Source organism: Castanea sativa, chromosome 11 (assembly GCF_040712315.1).
Source record: "Castanea sativa cultivar Marrone di Chiusa Pesio chromosome 11, ASM4071231v1".
Classification (NCBI taxonomy): domain Eukaryota; kingdom Viridiplantae; phylum Streptophyta; class Magnoliopsida; order Fagales; family Fagaceae; genus Castanea; species Castanea sativa.
Window position 1 is genome coordinate 3296533 of NC_134023.1, and position 14041 is coordinate 3310573.

General features: G+C 31.9%; 1 protein-coding gene across 2 annotated transcripts; it reads right to left on the reverse strand.

Annotated features, from left to right (window-relative positions):
- Positions 1-3139: 3139 nt before the first annotated feature.
- On the reverse strand, positions 3140-11686 carry LOC142617392 (metal tolerance protein 10-like). Of its 2 annotated transcripts, none has more exons than XM_075790218.1 (6): positions 11285-11686; positions 6818-6930; positions 5966-6211; positions 4835-4915; positions 4261-4491; positions 3140-3806 (listed from the first exon to the last, which is right to left on the reverse strand). In XM_075790218.1, exons 1-6 carry the CDS (start codon positions 11478-11480, stop codon positions 3462-3464), a joined length of 1212 nt encoding a protein of 403 aa, XP_075646333.1. In that variant the 5' UTR covers positions 11481-11686; the 3' UTR covers positions 3140-3461. The 2 variants fall into 2 exon arrangements, with proteins under 2 accessions (XP_075646333.1, XP_075646334.1); XM_075790219.1 differs by having other exon boundaries at positions 11260-11380.
- Between the last annotated feature and the right edge of the window lie 2355 nt (positions 11687-14041).

Sequence of the window (14041 nt, forward strand, 5' to 3'; positions counted from 1 at the left end):
GTTAAATATATTTTGCTTCGTTAGAATGACATAAGAACGATGTAGTGCGTGCTAATTACATTTTATGATGCAATTTTTTTTTAATGAATGGATTCATATTTTAAGTGATTATATAACATACAAAGTCACTCTAAATAGGTTTTTTTCTTAAAATCTGAAAGTAGGTAGGATCTTACGATCCACGATCCGATCCTACGATCTCCGATCCTACCTACCTCTCACGATCCTACGTAGGATCCGATTTTGACAATCTTGCCTGCAAGTATAGAATTTGACAAAATCAACTTTAAAACTGGCCCCACGATACTTTTCATACATTTAAAAATTATTTTGCTACATTGTTTTTAGTTTTTAATTTTCAACAATCAGCGGTATTCAAACATACCTTTAAAAATGCCGATTCTTGTTTGTTTTGAATCATATAAATTTATAGGAGAAGATATATAAAAGTAAAACTATAGAAAAATCTAAGATAAAATTAATTTTACGAACTCCAACAAAAGGTGTTTGTATATCTGTGCTGGAACTGATTTGGGTCAAATTGTATATAAAATCGTCAACCAAACCGAATAGAGTAGGTCATGGGTTCTTGACTTTGAAACCAAATATATTATGCTTCTTTGTATGACCATTGGAACTTTAAGGTGACAGTAAGATTTGCACCATTTGTAAAGAAATTAGGAATTTTTGGCTTGGTGGACAGGTGAGGACTTTGCTTGGTATCTCGGTTATGTTTGGCCCCACCTGATAATGAATGGTGGCCATTTGGACCTTGTCTACAATGGTGATGGAGATACTTCAACTTTTTTGGCGTATATATCTTGGTAAAGATATTTAGACCAATTTCAAGATTGTTATTAAGACCTCTGTACAGCTTCTTCAATATGTTAGAAGTTGTTACTTTAGTCTTGCATATGTTAGATCAATGTCTCTCAACTTTATAACTTACTCCGTTAGATGCAGTTTTGGTAATAGCGTGTGAGTTTAATGAAAAAAAAAATCATGAGCTTATCCCACCTTAGTGAAGTGTGTGTTTGGGTTTAACTTGCTTCACGTTACCAACTGTTACATGAAGTTTTAGTAATAGCGTGTGAGTTTAACGGAAAAAAAAAAATGTCTCTCAACTCTGAAGTTCTAGAGTTTCTTTTAAAAAAAATTATAAAGGCCCTTCTTAAAAAAATTTTAAAAAAAATCAGGTCTTCAGTGTATATTAATTAAATCCCATGTCATGTGACCATAAGGGTAATACCATATATACCATCGGGCCTTAATAAGACTATCATTATGAGCACAATACATTTACTGAAGTGTCACTATTCGAATTTCTCACCTCCTAGAAGCATCATATGAATTGGTATAAGGATTCCTACCACCCAAGCCATACCCAGAAATGGGGAGATAGTCATGCCTTGGGTATGCTCCCCAGAAGTCCTGCATTTCACTCCTCATTGCTATCACTTTCTAAGTGGATATATGGGACATCTCACACGAACCATTAGAGGATAAGATCATACCCTAACCAACCTTCGAAAAAATCTATAACCACAAGTCCACAACTTTTTGGACCACAACTCTAATGTGGTATAAGTGACGGAGAAAAAATAGGAAATTTATGTGAACTTACAAATTGATGTGTCACCAATTGTAAAAAGACAATTTAAATTCAAATATTTATTATTCTAAAAAAATAAAATATTTATTTCTAAAATGATTGAAACCCACTAATTACGTTCATTACTACGTTAATTTGTAAATTTTATTTGATACGTTTTTTTAGTATTTTCCTTTCACTTTAATTAATCCCGTTAAACTAAAATTAAATGACAAAAGGAAAGAAGTCAAAGAATCCAAAAAAAAAAATCCCTATCTCCACTATTCTACGGCCAGTCTCCGGCTTCATAATCATAATTACCACCGGAAGGAAGGAAAAAAGACAATTCCCACTGTAGAAAAAAAAAATAGTTAATCTTATGCATTTAAATCAATACCCTCCTGGAATTTCTTTTTTTTTTTTTTTGAGAAGATCCTGGAAAATTTTCAGAATATGAAATACCCACCTGGAATATTATTTGCACCAAAGCTCAATCCGAGGCTATTGTTTATTAATCAAACTCATTTCTTTTGGTCCTGTTTGCTTTATTATTCAATCGACATAGGTTTAGTTTGACATTTTATTATTTATTTGGGCAAGTGACTTCCATAGTTTGCTCTCTCTCTCTCTCTCTCTCTCTCTCTGTCTCTCTCTCTCTCTCTCTCTCTCTCTCTCCATTTTTATCTTCTCTATCATGAATTACAGACTCTCTCACTTCCTTATTCTCATCTAAACATTCTCCGTTCCCACTTTATCTCTTATCAGTCCATTTTTACTTTTTTATTTTGTCAATAGAAGAAAATTGTAAAATTTCATGTATTTGCCTTTTTTTTTGTGGTATTAATATATTCAAGTTCTTTTTTATTATATTTTTGTACCGTTTAGGTTTCTTAATAACTGACCTAGAAAAAATACAGTTCAATTTTTTTTTATTCTTTAAAAATAATTTTTTTTATGATTATGCAAGAAGGTGAAAATTTAAAGAACTAGAATTCCCAAAAAAAAAAACCTCTAGAAGATCTCTAGATATTAAAACACACCAAGCAAATAATAGGATTTAACAAACGAATTGTAGCAATAGGCGCACACACAAAGCCACTTGCTGCTTCTTTCTTGGCTCTACTTTTGATGGCAGAAACCATAATTTCGTCTCACATTTGAAGTGGAGAGAAGACCTAGCCTTAATATATATAAGTAAACCAATTTAAGAAACACCCTTCACTCTACCTCATATCAAAGTAGGATATAGACCCAATTAACAAAGGTGAACTGAGGCTTGCTCTTGAATACACAAAAAGATATTTCTGACAAAACAAAGCTTAAAAGAGCCAACATCTTGAACCTTACTAATATGGCCATAGAATAATTTAGGAGCAGTTACATTGCAGCCTAAACGGCTGTTGCAATACTGACTAATTGGAAGAAGATTTAACATACCTGAGAATAGAAAAGTCTTACACACTCCTTTCAAGTCATGTGGCAGAATAACAATTTTAGCAGCCACAAAATGGAGAATCAATAGTGTGGCTGTACTAAAGAAGTTCCCAAGTAAAATTAAAGGTCAATGCTTCCATAGCTCCCATATAATTAAATCGACAAAAACAATAAAATGAGGGCTTGCAGCACAAGTTTTTCTCATAAAATATCCAACTCTAATCACCTTACATAAAAAGGAAAATGGTTGGGTATTAAAAATTAGCTGAAGATCAACGGTCTAATGATACTAGACCGTAAGATGTTAAAATTCTATTCAGTCTGTTTGGCAAAATACATAAAATTGAAGCACACATTAACTGAATCAGCACCTCTTTTGAAAGCCCTTGTGCATTGGAAAGGCTGAGGTCTGACCATACTACTGCCGTCATTGTCATCAAGCCATGGTCTTGTGTTCAGGCCTGTGAGTATACTCAAAATCTATATGCACAAAAGCTCTCTCAACTTCAGGGAGTTGCTCCAGCTTCTCTTGCAATGTCTCACCAATATTATGTGCTTTGTTCAGAATCATGTCATGTGGCAAAACTACATCAACCTCCACAAAATAATGAGTACCAATAGTGTATGCTCGTACTGTGTCAATGTGCTTGATATCTTCATGGTGGTTCCATATCAGATATGTTAGCTTTGCCAAATATTCAGGTGGAGCTGTCCTTCCAATTAGTGCATATACATTCTCAAAGACAGTCTTTGTCCATGTATTCATTGTATATAATGCTATCTGCAAAACAGGTTCAAGAAATCATCATAATTAATATAGTAATGTTCAACTCCAAGAAGCCTACAAAAATTCCACCCAAATGCCACTTGTATCTGTTTTGAAAACAGCACTTTTCCAACATTTATCTTTTTAAAAGTTCACCTTTTTGTAGGTATATCTTTTTCAAACACCCCATTTTCAAAATGCAGAAAAAGAAGATTTACCAAAAAGGAATTCCACCATGTCAAGGCAAAGAGTGGCATTTTACCCTTTTTTTTTTTCTTTTTAAATGAGAGACATAATAGACAAAAAAATCAACATTTTGTTATGAAAAACATGGTTGCTCATAATTATGATAATTTTAAGAAAAGAAAGAAAATTAAAAACTTGTAGAGTAGCTGAACCCAATTATATAACATACAGTGAAAAAGGGGAAAGGGAAAAGGGGAAAAAAATCAGTTGCATATGAACTCACTATAACAGCTCCAGTAGGATCAATCCACCAATAATATCGAATGGCCAGGACAGCTGCTGCCAAACCAACTGAATTGGTAACAACGTCGAAGAAATGATCTTGTGCATAGGCTTTAACAATTTTATTTTTAAATCTTCGACAATAGACCATGAGTGCAAACTTCACTATAGTTACTGAACACATTATTCCAATCATCCATCTCTCCTTCACAGGATCCTTTTCAGGCTCAGACTGTAATCAGCACATGAAATGAAGAATATATTAATCACTGATATTGTAAAAGATTACAAAACTAGAACTGTAGAACAACCATGCAAAAGTGTTGCAGCCACCAACTAAGACTGTGATCTAACTAGGATCTCATACATTTGGATAGTACCTCAAAACCTATGTCATCCTAAAGCACTAATAATAAAGGAAGTCTTGGAGCTCTGAGTTCTGACAAGACATCAAGAAGGGTGCTAATCTACAAACCCTTCTCAAATCCAACTTTGGTTAACATGTATACGAGCCCAACTGTGCTCACCACCATATATACCCTTAAGTCGAAGAAAATAGTATTAAAGCTGCATACCTTATTAACGTATTGTCGACCAGACTCAAGCAGTATTTGTAATCCAAGAGTTGCCATTACTGATGCAAAAACAATGATTCCCTGCATGCTCAATATAAGTTAGTAAAATATTTGTTGTGTTATAGCGTAAGTGTTGTAACAAAAAGTTCAAACACAATCTGGGCATATCTGATGTGATTATTAGCATGCCTTAGGTCCACATCCCCATAAGTCATAGTCACCCATGAACCTACATTCAAAAACTATGCGCGAAATCAATGCCATTTATTCCCCTTAGAATAGATTGTTTGACTGCTTTTCCATTTTATCAAAAAAAAAAAAAACAAAAAAAAAACAAAAGGCTTCTATTCTAGAATGTCTTTTCATTTTGCCTGATATGCAGAAGCAAAAAGGCTATGGTCACTTGCATTTTCTCATTAAACAAAGTAGCAAAATCTGTCAAAAACCACTTCTCTTTTTTGGCAAACACACTAAGCTCAATATTTCAATAACATAATGAGAGTCTAAAGCATGACCTAATGAAATCTCTGGACGTCTATTACATTAATTTCAAGCTTCTAGTAATAGAATAAAACTAGCCTAAGTGCCTATCACCTTTAGGTGTCTCTTTCTTGCTTCTCCCACCAGCATTTGTGGAATAAAATATAGCTGAGGCAACAGCAGTAATGGTGGGAACAGCATTGCAATCTATTTCCCTCGTTCATCACAAGAAATATTGGGGAAATGGAAAAAAGAGAAGCATATAACCTTGAATTATTTGGGACTAACTTGTTAATCAGTTTAAGATGCAAACTTTCTCTACAACAAATTCTGAGAAACCAAATGAGGCAAAGGTGCAACACTAACCCAAGTACAGATGACTTCTCATTATCAGCTTTAACAACTTAAATCTATCAGAATATTCATTTTAATAGAATATGAAATACAAAACATTGAGGCAGCTAAAACAGTAGCCTTTTCTGTTGTACTCAATTGAAGTTATGGTAATGGCCTGACAGAAAAGAGAAGATTATTTTTTATTGTGGCAGTAAAACTTATTAAACTGATTGCAGGAAGGGAGAGTTTAAAGTTTAAATATGCATTATGGTATTTCCAAATGCACCCTCACAATTGTTGGATTAGATGACTTACCACTGGCTGCATCCGTTTCTTTCCAATCGGATAACTATACTGGTTTGGGTTTCGCATGGCATGAGAAGTAAACCACAATATGAAACCCGACAAGAGATCTAAGAGTGAATCCAAGGTTGAGGCAATAACCGACAATGATCTGCTCATAACAGAAGCAAAGATCTTCGCTGCAAAGAGCACAACATTGGCTGTGTTTGATATATGGATGGCCATCCTTTCACTCTTTGCAAGCTGCTTCATCTCATCCTGAGAAAGTGTAAATAGATCAACAAAGAAAATCAATTTCTGTTTCCCAGGACACTAGACAGATTTAGTTGAGAAGATCTTTTTCTTTTGGGTGGTGGGGGGTGGGTGAGCAGGGGAAGGAGCTTGAAACTTTTATTACACAAGGTGATATATGTGTCATAGAGAAAGAAAACACGAACACAAATTGTAGTCATTGATTTCCGCAATCAAGCTGAGAAATTTCCTTCTTGTTTTGTTCCGCAAGTAACAATTTAACACCACTAAAATAAACATGCATTTGATAAATAATTTAAAAAGGGGAAAAAAAAAACAAAAACAAAAACAAAAACAAAAGAAAGAAGTTGGGCATGGCCTCTGTCTTGGATGAAACTTGTGAATATGTCCTCTAGACTTGATGATGTTTGACTTTAGAAACAAGCATTAAAAGAATGTTTATCAATAAAATCTTTTTGATAAAAATATTCCCGTGTACTTGGGTTTCTCCCTTTTCCATTTCAATGAAATCTTGTTGCAAATAAAAAAAAAAAAAAATAGAACATTAAAGAGTTATCAAATCCCATAAAATATCACAAGAAATACATGAAAGTTTTTTGCAGAACGACCAACCTCTGTTAGACTTCCAGGAGCAAAACCTATTTCACTCATAGCCTCCATCTCAGTATACTCTTCAAGGAGCCTTTCTTGTTTCTTGTAGTAGTCAGCAACCTTGCTTTGTTTTTCTGCAGTCAAGAGTACAACATTCATATTACATTCATCACTAATACAAACAACAGGGAAAATTAAAGCATCCAAATTCATCAAATTTTTATGTTTCATTTTCCAAAAGAACTAAACATCACATACATTAAATATTAAGAAAACGTTTTTTTTTATAAGCGTTTGTTAAAGATTAAGAAAACATTGATTGATTATGATTATAACCTAGGAAGCACAGACACTTCATTTAGGATGTCGCATCAATGTTGTACTGGCTGTTTTATGTTATAATTTTTCAAAAATTGCTCATGTTGCTGTGTCATACCAGTGTCTATATCCAAGCTTCCTAGATCATAACCCTAAGCATAACAACTGAAAACAAAAGGCAATATGTGAAGTGCCTTATCATAACTCCTATAGGAAGTTCAAAGCTGTCAGGTTATCCATCGTTACTCTTGCTCAAACTCATCTCTAAAGAATGTGAAAGGGGCTATTCCCAAAATCCTTCTAACTCCACCGTTCAGAAATTTAAGTGCAGGAAGTAAGGAATGTCCTTGCTGTGAAATTGAAGATCCAAAGATCCCAATTTATATCTAACAAGAATAAGATATCTTCAAACTGCAAACACAAAAATTTCAATGGTTTTATGTTTTTTCCAATTTATTTATTCAAGTGTAGTTTAACCATAACTAAGTCAGGATAGTCCAACATTGAGTAAACATTCAAATATCAATTTATTAGAATCAATAGTTTCAGGATCATATTTGCACAAAAATTCCCTAGTTAAGTTTTGGATTTGATGCTCCATGTCAGCTATTTTGAAGGACACAACATCACAAAGTTGCTTTATCAAAGACTAGTATAATTTCAGCAAATATGGGACATCATGACAACCACAGACTATTTTCTGCTTTTAGAACAGCTGGAACATAAATGAAAATTCCATATAAATGCTTGTTTGCGACATATAAATGCCTAAGCAAGATTCGATGCCATCAGCATAAGGACCATTAAATTTCTTTGCTACAAACAGCTTACATTTGACGATCTAAAATCATGATGGGAGGAATAAATTACACCAATTTTTACTCAAAACTGGAAAAACCACTCCATTAATGAAAACCGATTAAAGGACTAAGATACACCAATTTTGAACCAATTCAAGTCATCCACAGATGACTGAGGGATTCTAATAATTTTTTTAAAATGAAAAAAAAAAAAAATAAATAAAGCAATCAACAAGGTCAACCTCCCTATAAGAGTCATCACTAACTATAGCAATAGGATGGTGCTTTTTTTTTTTTTTTTTTAATTGGTAATTTACTTATGCAATGGATGGTCCTAAACCCACAACCTCCCCCTCCACCTAAGCTTATAAAGGGAGAGGGTGCCAGTTAAGCTAGAGCTCATTGGCGGCCAGTGGTTTTTTCTTAAAAACTTGTTGAATATTCTTTCACTGAACAAAACCAATTCAAGTAGAATTGCACATGCTCTATCTAGTGTGTTCAGCTTGTCTTTTCTAGCTTAGGTTAGGACAGCAGATTACAACTAATGAAGAGACAACTTCTCACTTTAGTACATGAGTTGTTGTCTTTGACATTTCAAACTTTTAGGAACAGATAGAGCAACGTTGGCATGACAGTGTAGATAAGAAAGAGTTTCTTTTGTTGAATGGGCCTTTGTCTTTTCTGTGTTCAACCTTTTGTAATGTTATGTTAGCAGTTTAGATAAGGAAGTTAAGAAAGCATATCTTTTTTTTGATAAGTAGAAGTTAAGAAAGCATCTCTTTGGTATTCTATATAAAACTTCACCACCGAATGCAAAGGCCAAAGTGTGGAAGAGAAAGAGTGGTGAGTTTTCTGAAATGAGAAGCAAAGTGTGTGTGACTATTCCAAGTACCAATAAAAAAATTCTCTCTTTCCCCAGAACTCCTTTGTTTGTTTGTGCTGAAACCAATTGCAATATATTTGTAAAGATATTCTCAACCTGAGTGTGAAATTTATTATTGTGACAAAACATCTTCAGTGCAAAACTCAACACAAACAACCATGCATAGGCATAATTTATATTACAGCCTAAAACAATCACCATTTTTTTTTTAATTGGTAAGTTACACATGCACTCAATGGGTCTTGAACCCATGGCCATACCTTCCACCCAGAACTTATAAGGTGAGGAGGTTTTACTTGAGCTAAAACCGTTGCCAAATTCTGATAGAATAGGACAAAAAACTTCTTCTAAGATTTAATTTTTTCCCCCTAAATTGAATGAATAAAAATGCCTTTCTATTTTCCTTCCAATAATATTGAGTTAAATATTAATATATATTTTTTGCTTCTTCTTTTTTACGACTATTTTATGCAGTTTGCCAATTCATAAACTAGAGTCATACTTCTTAAGAATTCCTAAGTGATTCCAAATTTTTTTCAAGATGTTGTAACAACCTTATTTAACCATCTTACATCTTTTAAAACCTTTAGCCAATAATTTATAAATGAATAACATATATCAATCAATAACTGAACAAACAAAACACATGGCTTAAAAGTGTATTAGGCTTTAATGACATTTAATAGGGACCATTACCTGATTAAAGAGCCAGGGAATTTTTCTTAATGTGTAAAGAGAGCATTAGTTTCTTGTCAATATTTTCTGCTGGACTAATTGTTCCAAATTCCTAAGCTATTGGGAAAGAGTGAATGCATCACATATGTGATACCTACATGCATCATGAATCTTATAAATACATAGTGCATGAATTAATATCTTTATAAAGCTACAGATAGAAGAATGCATCACATGCATAGATAAAGCCCTTTTTATAGAATGCTTTGATATAACAAATAAATATATTATGTAGTACCTGTGTGCATGTATCTTGTTTTTTATTAGCAATCCTCGTCATAGTATTCCATTTCACAAATGGGTTCCATGTCATAATTAAAATACTATACATGCATTTATTGTGTTTGAAGAAAATTGTGCCACACAATGAGCCCAAAACTCAAGCTACAGAAACTTCCACATAATTAAAAAAAAATACAAACACATTCATTTGGTACAGAGATTACCATATCCTCACCTAAGTCCATACACTGGGCACCTAAAAGATCCCTCTCCCAAAATGAATGACACTCTATTTATCAAAAAAAAAAATGAATGACACACTCAGAATGTGAAGCCTGACCACTCCCTTGAAGGGTTAAAGAGTGTGCCATTTGGCCCCTAGGCCAGTGGCAGAAAAACACAACTATGAAAAAGAAATGTCCAAGTAATATGGATCAGTGACTCGGCTGAGCCAACTCAGTTCTAAGCCAAATGTAAAATTTAGTGATAGTTTATTCAGTTCTTCTGGGTCCACTGAATTTCCTACAACAATTTGCAACAACTTGGTGACATGTGCAACTATGATAGTGAATTATACATTCACATGGAGCCAATACTTTTTCTCCATCACTCTGTGTCAAAGACTTTCTCTAGTTCATTAGCTCTATAGTCTCTATAGTCTGCTTTTTCTTTAGTAGCAATTTTCAAAGTACAACTTTTTTAACCAACACTATTTCAAAAAAGTTGGAAAAATGGGTACTAGGTGCTGGTGCCATATATTAAGTTCACCAATTAAATTGGTTGACTATTCTAACTTCCCTAATTAAATTCAAACATGTGGTTGTATAGAAGGACTATATAGCACAAAGTGTTAACTTTCAATAGAAAATCAATTTGGTTCATTGTTCAATGCATTGAAGAAAATGTATCCCCAAATAAAATGAACCATGCGATTCATTGTTAAAATGCATCTAGGTAATTGCATCTAAGTTGGGCCCTGAAGCCAAAAATTAGATAAGATTCATCAAAGAAATCCATAACTCAGCTGAGTCAACTCAGTTAAAAAAAAACCCAAATACCAGCTTTCATTGGACAAAGAGCATCTCTTTTATATATATATATATATATATATATATATAGAAATTGAAAAAATAACATCTTAGGAAAAAAAAAAAAAACTGGGTCTATAATCTTTCCCAGAAAGAAGCAAAAAAAAAAAGAATAAAGAGCACAACTTTCATTCTTTATTGACATGGGCCACATGGTCTGGCTATTAGAAAACTCTCTTGGCGCCAGACTTTTAAAAGTTGAACAAATGAAATCTTTGAGATAAAATAAATTCTGGGTCTTGAATCTTTACCACTAAGAATCTAAGAATCAAAAAAAAAAGTTAAAAAAAAAAACACAGCTTTCCCTTCATTCTATATTGATATGCCATGGCCGTTAAAAACTCGCAACAAAAACAAGAAAAGCAAATACCTTATTGCACATAAGGTCAATAATATCATACATACATACATACATACATAAAGATTTGTGAAGATGGTTTACTTGGGGTTCGAAGAAGGCGGCGCAGATTAAAGGAGCTATGATCACCATCCATTCTTGGAGGCAGTGCAGGAAAGTCAAGCACATTGAGCCTCCATGTAGTAGACGACATGTCGTCTCTCTCCACCTCTGGTGGCAATAGAGGCTCCGTTTTGCTCTTAAGGTTTGCCTTAGCTATGGCTTTCGTTCCATCTTCCATGACCACGACTCTCTCTCTCTCTCTGTCTCTTTCACAAACACACAAAAAAAAAAAACAAAAACAACAACAACAAGGCTGTTGGGGTTGTTGTTCTATGCTTTTATGTACAGCTTTTGGTTTTGGTTTCAATGAGAATCACGAAAACATATAAGTTTCCCAAGTTCTATTTATAGCAAGCCTCCTGGATTGCTGCACAAGTGTATAACGGTGTTGAGAAATACATGGTCTGTTTATATATTTTATAAATTATTTTTGGTAATTATAGTTATTAGTATTTTGTAATATTTATTGCTCTAAGATGTATCTATGCATACCTTTAGATTAGATTAGGATAAAGTATAATTTTTATTTTGTATAAAAAAAAAAATAAAACTTAAAATTTGTTTTGGCCTAATATGCCTATGACCCTATATTTTCAACAAAAAATAAATAAATAAATATATTACTGTGGTCTATTTAAACAATGTATATATTCTCAGAATTTATTTTTGGTAATTATATTTATTAGTATTTTGTAATATTTACTGTGGTCTATTTAAACAATGTATATATTCTCATAATTTATTTTTGGTAATTATATTTATTAGTATTTTGTAATATTTATTGCTCTAAGATATATCTAGATATACATTTAAATAAGGTTAAAGTAGAATTTATATCTTGTATTTTAAAAAAAATAAAAAACTTAAAATCTGTTTTGACCTAATATGGATATGACTCTATATTCTCAACAATAAATAAATAAATATATTACGGTGGTCTATTTAAACAATGTATATATTCTCATTAAATTTTTTAGATCCATTATAAGTTTAGTTTAGAAAAGTGTTATGTATAATATTTTCACATCAAATCATAAGTGATTAGTTGTTATTGGTTCTAATTTAAACCTACCACTAAAATTACTTTTTTACTCTATTAATAACAACCTGTCACGTAGGATTTGTTATGAAAATATTGTGGACATAGCGTTTCTCTTAATGTTAAGAGGTGTTTTAACTTAATTTTACTGATTGGTTTATTAGTATCAAGATATTTATTTTTTAATTTTTTTCTTCTCAAAAAAATATATTTATTTTTCAGTAAAATAAATTATGTCTACATCTATGTCATCAAATTTTTGGATCCTTTACATCTAAGGAAGTTTATGAGATTTATTTATTTATTTTTATTTACTAATTGGGTTATTTAGTATCAAAGATGTATATATATTTTTTCTTTTCTTCTAAAAAAAGAGATTTATCTTTTACTAAATAAGTTATGTGATATGTCCATATTTATAATCTATAATTTATATTAGCCTCATCACACATCTGTCGAGAGACTTTTTATTAATATTATAATTATTTAATTTCACAAATTTTCATTCATCCAACTTTGAGATTTTTTTTATAGAATTTCAACTTATAGCATCCACCTATGATGATTAAGCTCTTTATCATTAGACTAAAACATTAATCAGTTTTTTGTATAAGTGAGGATTGAACCCTTTATTCATCCAAGTTTGAGATTTACATTCGTGAAACACATAAAATCTCATCATATATCTATATATTTAAAGCCAAAGCTGAGAGAAAATCAAAAATTAGATTTCAATTTGAATTTCAATTGTGGGCTAATGTCATGACATGTGTCCCAAAAATTTTCTTAATTTTTTTTTGGAGAAATTTTTTTTCTTAATTTTGGTGCAACACAATAATTATATAGCTTCAATCTCAATTTAATATTTATTACTCAAATATTCTTGAAATGGGAACCCCCTACATCTCATTCATTGTTCATATAAACGAAAAGGCAATGATCTCCATTAACAAAAAAGCACATGCTCCTAAGAAAAGGTGAGTAAAAATTTTTCCTTTCTTTTTGAGAAAATTTTGTTCTTGAATTATATATATATATATATATATATATATATATATATATATATGATTAATGTTGCAATTTTATTCATCTATGATTCATGTTGCATGTTAATTATTTTTTGCATGATAAGTGTTTATAGATCAGTTTGATTGTTACTGTCAGTAATTTTGTTCGAAAAATGGGGTTTTCTGATGCGTTATATGTTGTTTTTCTTTTAATAGAAAAACCAATCTCTCTCTCTCTCTCTCTCTCTCTCTCTCTCTCTCTCTCTCTCTCTCTCTCTCTCTCTCTCTCTCTCTCTCTCCCCACACATTAGGAAGAAAACCAAAAAGAAAGAATAAAAAAAAAGAAGAGAGAAAGAATTAAAAACTGAATATTTAAATAAAGTGGTAAAAGAATAGAAGATGTGATGTATGGTATATTATAAAATAATATGTTAAAATAGATAAAATAATTTTTTGATGTGTCAAAATAACTTTTTTTTTTTTTTTTAGATTACTTGATGCTAGTGGTCTAAAGCACCCATATATCAATTTTATTACAAATGTTTTTTCTTTTTAAATGAGAACTTTATTCAATTAACTAGTCACTAACTCGTGCGATGCACGGAAAATGTATTAAGTATGATATATGATTTAATTTTTTTTGATGAACATATATGATTTAATCTTGATTTATTTTAATACAATCAAATAAAT